Genomic DNA, 9,520 nt, shown 5'->3' with positions numbered 1-9,520 from the left:
AGAGCATAAAAAGGTAATGCCAGCCAGACTCGTCTTGCACAGAGATATTTTGTAATCCAATCATATATTAACCTAACCCGCCAGGGGCTTTTTGATGACAGGAAGGGAAAGAAGGAAGGAATAAAGAGAGAAAACAAAGAAAGAAGTTGTTTGCTCTGGGTGGGATTCGAACCTGAGATCCCTTGCATGCCAAGCACTGGGTCGGTGACACTTTGCCACAGGTTTTGGGCTTCGCTGGCCAGCGGATGCATGCACGAACAGCGCATATCAAGTAGTATTTTGTAGTACTCAGGTGTGTTAGGGTTAAGAGAAATCAAGCACTTACTTCTAAAGTGTACAGTTTAAAACATTTTAAAACCTCAAACAAACATGCTATACATCAGGTTAAAATATCATCTTGAAGAATAGAATGTAACCCATAGCAAGGCCTTGGAAAGTAACTTTCCTAACTTGTGTTGCTAAACTTCATTCCATACAACAGTCGTCTTAGGGCATTTAAATGAAGGCACTTAATTAATGACCACGTGACCAGATGGGCGCTGACATTACAATGAATTAGAATCAACAAATTTTGCACAAAATTGCTCTGCAAAAAGTGGATATTTACGTACTTTTTGTGGTTTGCCTCAAAAGTGAGGGGGGGGGGGCAAACTGTGGGGGAAATAAAAATATTTGAAAAATATATGCCCCCCCCACATTGCGCTGCCACTGGTTATTGTACAGTATATGTATGCCTTGTGTATGGGTGGACGTGTGTAGAATTTAAAGATTTATCAAGATTTTTGCATCATACTTTGAAAATTGTGTCACAAGATTGCTTGATACTTTGACATTTGTATTCCATCAGAAACAATTTTTAATGTACCATTTACTTTCAGTCTAAGAATTCGAGGTATTCACAGCTGTGATTAGCAAGTAAAGTGAGTGTGCTTGATGTTTTCTGAAGGGTTATTAGCTCAAAAACCGTTTGAATTAGTTATAAACTCTAACTCTAAGCTTAACCTTAGCCCTAACCCTAACCTATAAGCTAAGGACCAAATCCCAACCCTTAAGGGGGTACTACACCCCTGCAATAGTTGTAGTCCTTGCCCCTATAATATACATATCTTACGTGTCACTAATGCGCTATAATTTTTGAGAAAAATGCAAAAATAGGCACAAAATTGGGCAGGGGTGTAGTACCGCCTTAACATAACCCTAACCAAAAACCTAACCATAGCTCTAATCCTAACAGTAAGCCTAACACTAATGCCAGCCCTAACCCCAACCACATCCCTGATCCTAACATAAAATGCTCCAAACTCTAACTTGAACCCTTTTGGGACTAATGACCATTGGGACTATTATATATAAATGGGACGTTCCCCTCATAATTAACCCTTTTGGCTTACCTGGTCAACTACAAAATGGACAGTTTGTAAAATGTGATATGCAAGTTTAAAAGTCTTTGGAAAGGCTGCAGATAAATAGTAATCTGGTGCCTCATGGACAATATAAAATAAATTGGTATCACAGTTAAAAAAACAACAACCATGCAATATGTGATGCATTTCATTTTTGTGACCGTCGCATTTATAATAGCGACTTTCAATAACTGCAATGTTAGACTTTGAAGTTTGAAATAAACATGGCTTTGCCTTATTGCAAATTTCTTTTGACTTGCCCTGTATAAATTGATGTTTCTACAGCCTGTCTCAAAAAAAAATTGTGCAAGTAAAAAGCGCCCTCTCTGGCAATTAGAAAATACTGTTGTGAAATAATGTTTACATCAACGTCCAGGGTGTAGTCTTAGCTCTCAAATGCCGTTTGTTCTGTTCAATTTGCTTGTTTTAGTCTCGAGATATGTTTAGTTAAAGACGAAAGGGTAAAATCACAATTGTGCCACTTTTACTAGGGAAGAGGGCTTTACATACGCATCAAGTTTTTTGAGAGTTCCTTCGTGACATGAAAAGAATGCATCAATTACACAAGACACACATTTTTTTACTGTTTTTACTGTTTTATCATGATGCAGGAATGATGATTCTCTTTTTCCACTTAAAGAGATTAAAAGATAAATAAATATTTCACATTCTGTTGTAAAAATGGACTTCACGTTCTGCATGTGCGTGTCAATGATTTTATCATGGTAAATACTGTTTAAGACATGTTAAATGACAAACAAATCTTGTGCACTTATACATGTTATAGGTTAATGAAAGGGTATTACTTGTTGGGAGAGATATTAGACAAAAGAATGCACGCGTGCTGATGTTGATGCGTGTAATGCATGCGCCCCGAAAGGGGGAGTGCATTAGACGCATCAATATCGGCTATCATTGATTTACATGTACAGCTCTCTTCCCTAGTAAAAGTGGCACAATTGTGATTTTACCCTTTCGTTGTTAAATAAACATATCTCGAAATTGGAACAAGCAAATTGAACAGAACAAACGGCAGTTGAGAGCTATAAGACTGCGCCCGTGACGTTGATGTAAGCATCATGTCACAACGGTATTTTCTAATTGCCACAGAGGGCTATTTTCACTTGCACAACTTTTTTGAGACAGGCTGTATATAGTTGAGGAGCCTACATGTACACAGAGCCACATGTTTCAGAGTGGTTCTTGATCAAATTGGAGGTGCCGATTCCGAATCTTTTATGTGTACTTTCAAAAGGTATCAGAAGTAACATTTGACATCAACCTTCCGTACCAAACCCCATCAGATTTTTCCGGCATGCTAAAATGTGAACATTTACCGCCAAAAGACTTGGCCCAATTGTGCACTTTAATTTCGTGCTATTCATATGGCAGATTCACAATGTTAAGTTACTTTTGGGACACGCTGTATAATTATACATTTGACGTTTTTAACTCTCATAACGTCAAATGTCAAATATCTCATGCACGTCGCACATAAGGTCAAATGGCATATATCTCATGCACGTTGCACAGAAGCCAAATTTACAAAATGCACCGATGCAATCAAATTTTTTCTTAAATTACCCCTTTCGGCAAGCCAAATATGAAAATAAGTAAATTGAACAATTTATTAGAATGGGATGAAATTTTGGGTCAAATGTTATTCTTGTACACATTTCTATTGGACTTTGGCTGCATGACTTCTGAAGGGGGCCATGACAGTACAAAAATGCACTTAAATTGTAAATTTAGTATATTTTTGAGATTGCTTATGTTAAGGGGAGTAATTTGAGACAAGTTTCTATGAAATTGGACCATTTTTTAAATTTTGACCTCTTGTGTATGAAATGTGTTACATTTGACCTATTCGACCTTAAGGGTAGACGAGGTATTGTTGGTCGAAACAACCCAAAAATCTATTTTCATTAATATCTAGATCAATATGTTATTGAAAATTAACACCTTTCTATTATTTTATTTATTTATTTATTTATTTGGCTTCATACACTGGTTACAATATCAAATAAGATTTTGATATTTTTGAAATTCGCAATGTAAAACACATTTTATGGCAAATCATTAAAAATTGATATTTTTGATATTTAACAGTACTCGAAATAAACTTTATAAAGCTGATGATTTCTACCTAAAGTGTATGTAGGTGGTATGAAAAGCCGACGATCAATTGAAAATTTTGACCTTTCGTATTGAAGATATGGATTTTTTTTCCCAAAACACAAAAAAAAATTAGGTCTTTTTTGGAAAAAAAATCCATATCTTCCATACGAAAGGTCAAAATTTTCAATTCATCGTCGGCTTTTCCTCCCAGCTACATACACTAACTTTAAGACTATATTATTAAATTTATAAAATTTACTTCGAGGACTGTTATATCTCCAAAATGTGAAAAATATCAAATTTTAATAATTTGTCATAAAATTTGTATTATATCGTGAATTTCATAAAATGAAAATTATTTAATATCAGAAAGACATTCTTCGTATTCAGAATGCAATTCGATAGGTCTGATGTGTTCTCATGTCCCACAAAAACGCTGTCGAAACGCTCAAAACGCTCATTCCAGTTCCCTTAATTTATTGTTGTTAATTAGTTATGTACGTTTTACAAAATTGTTGTTGTTTCAGCCCTCTTTACAACGTAACTCAAGAACCGCAGCACCTATAAAAGTATATCTGTGATATTTGAATTCTTCTACACGCTCGCTATGAATTGAGCAATGCAGTTTTTGCCAAAGCTCACTACCATTCGTAAGATGCTGTGAACTACCAAATCACAACAGTTTAAAATAATTAATAACCTTAAACTCCTGAACTAAGCACCGTAGAAAAATATGAAAATTGATTTTTATTCCGTTTTCTAAGAGAGACACATTACAACATGATGGTATCACATCAGCATTCGTCATCGGCCTGGGGTTATTAAAATACGCAAAAAAAACTTATCCACACACTCTCCGGAAAGAACACCAAGCAAAATGTGAAAGTCAAAAAGAGAGATGGCACAGCTCCTTCAAATGATAAAGAACTTCAGTCTCGAGGAGTGGAAAAGTTTCTTCAGTTTATTGCTCAACAATGACAGTGGTTTGGGGTTGTTAGAACTTCATATACCCCCACCAGCGCAAGAAGATCTCCCCATCTGTCCTGACCCTGCTACTCGTGAAGAGACCGTTAAGGCCATTGCCGCCATGCATGAAAGCCAACAAAGCAGCAGCTAGATTGTGCCATTACAGCCGAGGCCCTTCAGGGAGGTGGTGATCAAGTGGTTGATGTCATTCATGCTTTCTGTTCAGAAGTTTACACTACACTATTTCCACACCGCCAATGGATCACCAACGTTATTATAATATTGCTAAAGAAAGGTGACCTTTCCTTGATGACAACTATAGAGGCATATCACTCATGTCCATAGCTGCTAAAGTCTACAACAATTAAGATCCTTTTAAATCGAATCCGGCCTCATGTAGACACCTTGCTGCCAGCAACCAGGCTGGTTTCAGACCAGGACGCAGCTGCGCACAGCAGACCCATATACTGAGAAGAATTATGGAAGTCCCCTTGACAGTTACCTTAGTTGATTTCAAGAAGGCCTTCGATTCCATCAACAGAACAGTAATGTTCTCAATATTGCGTCACTACGGCATTCCAAGCACTTCAAGGTACTTTACAGTAACTCCAGCAGTGCAGTTATGATTGACGGAGGCATTTCTGAACCCTTCGCTGTAACAACAGTCCTCGTTGTCCTGCAACGAGTCCTGCAAGGCGATGTATTGGCTCCCTTTCTCTTTATTATTCTTGTTGACTACCTTCTGGGAAAGGCGTCTGGACCAGACTCCGGAGTTGTGACCTGCCCTCGTCGATCAAGAAGATATCCGGCCAAATTGCTAAATGATCTGGACTTTGCTGATGATATCACTCTTCTTGAGTCTTCCACCCCACGGGCCCAGTGTCAGCTCTCCAGGACCGCAAATGCCGCAGCAGACCTTGGACATATAATCAGCGCACCAAAACAGTGTATGACCATCAACTGTCAACCCCAGCCTCCTCTCCAAGTGTACGGAAACCCCATTAAGTATGTAACCGACTTCAGGTACCTAGGCTCCATGATGGGGTCGAGTGCTAGTGACCTGAAGAGACGGAACGCTCTTCCTTGGACAATCTGGAGGAAATTAGAGCAACTGTCATGACCATGTGTGTGGAAAACTTTCTACCATCCCAATTTAAACTGAGTCACGTAACCTGCGTCACAGTTTTACACGGCTGTGAGTCGTGGGTTATATGGAAAATAAAATCATCTCATTTGGCACATCCTGCTACCGTATTATGCTGAACATCAAGAGAGCAGACAGAGTACCAAATTCTACCATCTACAATCTGACAGCGCCACTTGTTGAGAAAGTCAGAACTGAAATTTGTAAGGCATATACTCCGCTTGCCTGATGATGAGCCAGTAAAAGAGTATGCATTGTATGTCCCAACTCAAGGCAAGAGGAAACCCGGACGGCAACGAACCTTGTTCTGGAAATACATCCAGTGTCTTTTGGGGCATATGGAACGCATGCTGAGTCAAGGTCAACGATCAGCAATGGCTCAAGACCGGTGTAGCTGGAGGAAACTTGTAGTCGCCTGCTCCGCAGCCGAATAATGATACAAACACTATTGTCATGAGTCATGCTTGAAAAATGCTGACGGCCTCTATTGTTGTATTTCTATTCTATGCCCCGCTACTCGCACATACCTGGTTGGAGTTATAACGAATCCAATTTCACGCATTCCTGCTCCTCAATGGCAGCCATTAGCCGCGACGGGTACCCAACTATCCCACCTAAAATGTGGGATGATGCGGCCTTGAGGGGTATTATAAATTGCATTCTATCACCCGTGTAACACGTAGACAAAAGAATGATGACAGTTTACAACACAAAAGACTCTAACATCGAATTTTAACCGGGTTTTATCCACCCAATTGGGCACTCACAACACCTGTTTGATGCATGCGGGTACTCAAATATGGCCGACCAAATCCTGACCATGACTTGGCTCGTTGGATTCGTCTATATCATGTTAAAAATTCAATACGGCCACCAATAAGTCTTGTGGCGCAATGGATTGACGCGCTGAGCTGAATATACCCACGGCGCCCGGTTGTTTGATGGGCTCATTTATTAGTACAACCACATCTTAGGCTTAAACAGCTAAAAGTGATATCATGCTAATGTATACAGAAGCTTTTGAGCCATTCTCAACTTTAATTTCCCCTCTTAAACAAAAATGATTGACTTTATTGTTTTTTTTAAAGCTTTTTTCGGATATAAAATGTATCTATTAATGACAAAATTGGTGGCGCTATTTAGTTACTTGAAATACTCTTTCAAGCTTTTAATACAAATAATTCCTTTTATTGTTTGATAAAATGTGTTTATAAAAGTTCCTTGTTGCTTGTTTCACCTATTCCAGCTGTTTTAATGGCAATATTAATCACCTAAACCATGCAAATAAAGAAATATGATTTAGGATAAATAGCGCCATCTATAGTTTGCATTTAGTTAATAATGAAGCCAATTCTATATACATCAAACAACCGTGCCGGCGTGGGTTCGAAACCCACCTCTTATGATTTCATATTCGGGAAATGGGGCTGTGCGAATTTATGTATGACGTAGGGAGGAATGTGTTGGTATATTGAATTAACTTTCGATCCAAACACAATTTTTTTATTCATCTCCGAATTTTAAAATGGCTGTTCATCTTTCATCACCACTATCACCAAGAGTGAGACTGATTTTTATCATAAAGTCGTGACTGTTTTTTTTTTTTCGACCGTAGATTCACAGTCTCGCAGACTTCTGGAAGTTTGATGTACCTGTACTGCTTAATTTGTGTTTGCACTAGCCCTTGGCGCGGCGCCTCTTTCAAACTATATTATATTCTTCGGCGCCTCTTTCAAACTATATATATTCATGAAATTTCACATGTAGCTATCTGTGTTGGTATATCGAATTAACTTTTGATCCAAAAACACACACAAAATATATAATATCTCCAAATTTTCAAATGACTCTCCATATTTCATCTGCAAGAGTAAGACTGGGATGTTCTTTGACCGCAAACTTGATCACAGTCTCGTAGACTAATGGAAGATTGAACCTGTTCCCGCCTTTGTTGACCCGGATGACATGACCCTAAATGACCCCAAACTGACTCTTTTGTCTCGCTAGAGTGGTCGTTCTAACCAAATTTCATGAGCCTGCTTGACAATCCATGGCCGGCGATTTGACCTTGGATGACCCCAAAAGTTATTGACCCTGACATTGTTCATTGAACCGACGCGACAATCTATGGCGATTTGAGCCATAGATTGTTTGTCTTGCTTGGTCACTCACACCAAATTTCATGTATCTGCAATAATCTATGGCAATTTGATTCCGGATGACCCCAAATTGACCTTGACATTTTTGACTTACTAGAGTGGTCGTTCCCACCAAATTTCATGAGCCTGCAACAGTATATGGGAATTTGACACCGTATGACTTTATTGACCCCAAACTGACCTTGACATGTTTCATCTCGCTTCGGTGGTCGTTCCCATCAAATTTCGTGAACCTGCGTTATCTGTGGCGATTTGACCCCTGCGAAAATCTATGGCGATTTGAACAGGATGACCTCAAATGAGCCCTAAATGACCTTTAAATTTCGTGTCTCGTTTCGGTTATCGTCTTCTAGTTACACCCACCCAGTCAGCGTCTTTTAGTTACACCCACCCAACAAGCATATGCGTTTGTTACTTAATAATAATATAATAATAATAATAATAATAATAATAATAATAATAATAATAATAATAATAATAATAATAATTTTATTCTTATATAGCACATTACAAACAAATATCAATGCGCTTTACAAAGCATACATAAAAGCATAAACACATGGCAACAATATTTAAATATACAGCATTAAGATACGAACTAACATTTTAAAATTATCAAAGAAAATAAGTTGCTGTATATTGCACATATAGCGGTATAGCGGTAAGAGAGAGAATCTCCAGGATGTGGTCCCCGGGTCGTCATCTACTATTATACAAACTTGCTTTGTCACGGACCAAGTCGCACCTATGATCCACCAAGTTTGAGAGGCATGCGACCTGTCGGTTCCGAGAATAAAGACGTACAGACAGACAGCCACCCACACCGACAGGCAAAGAGATAAACTCGCAGACAATATCGATTATAACTATGAAAATCAGTATGATATATACCATTTTATTCATTTTATTTTATGAGATAGAACAAAAAAATCTAAGTATACTGTACATAGCATCCCTGTAAATGCAAACATCTCTTCAGTTTTCTTCGTAACTTTTTTAAGGGCTCACAGAAAACGTTAAAATGTCGACCAGACGGTTATAAAAGGTTTTCACAACATTTTACAATGTTTTCAAGTTTGTGAGAGCAAAATAATGGTCAAGTATTGTATGGGTACGAAGTCTTGTTCTTAACACTAAATTTGTGACCAAAGCTGGAAATTTTGAAAATTGACTTGCTATCATTACTAACCTGCTCTGAGTCCTCAGGTCTCTTAAATGTTGTGATTTTTTATATCCAGACTTTTGGAAATTGGAATGATGTCTATTTTACCAAACTTTAACCAAAGTTTCCACAAGTTTAAACTGACTTTCAGCACAAAAATTCACTAACCTTGAATGTTCGATGTGTGACACACATCGTCATCATGAGAAGTCCCAAGATGTTGTGATGGACTTGCCCTTTTGTTGACCATTGGCGACTTTCGGTCCAATAAGGGCGTTCTTCCTAGAGTTAGGACTCGTTCTGATGAAGATGTGCTGAAAGTCAGTTTAAACTGTTGGAAATTATTTATTACCAGCACGTATGAACTTCAATTTACATTCGAGTTTAACCAAAGTTAGCCCATACTCATATGCATACGGGCAGAAAAAGTGTTTGCCTAACGTAGCCTCTTTCTGAACAAGTTCGGGCGAGACAAAACGACACATAATAATAATTTTAAAATTAAATTTATAACATTTTCTATTGAGTAATTTTATGTTGTTACTTAAGGGTTGGGGTATGAACGTTT

The 9,520-nt window shown here is 38.1% G+C and overlaps 1 protein-coding gene across 1 annotated transcript; it reads left to right on the top strand.

The window, feature by feature from the left end:
• The first annotated feature begins 5,109 nt into the window (after positions 1 to 5,109).
• LOC140139212 (uncharacterized) lies at positions 5,110 to 5,607 on the top strand. The gene has a single exon (XM_072160993.1). The coding sequence runs from the start codon at positions 5,110 to 5,112 to the stop codon at positions 5,605 to 5,607; it is 498 nt and encodes a 165-aa protein (XP_072017094.1).
• Positions 5,608 to 9,520: the final 3,913 nt, after the last annotated feature.

This window comes from Amphiura filiformis, chromosome 18, assembly GCF_039555335.1.
Source record: "Amphiura filiformis chromosome 18, Afil_fr2py, whole genome shotgun sequence".
NCBI lineage: Eukaryota > Metazoa > Echinodermata > Ophiuroidea > Amphilepidida > Amphiuridae > Amphiura > Amphiura filiformis.
The sequence above is the reverse complement of the archived record's forward strand: the minus strand, read 5'-3'. Positions and strand labels throughout refer to the sequence as shown.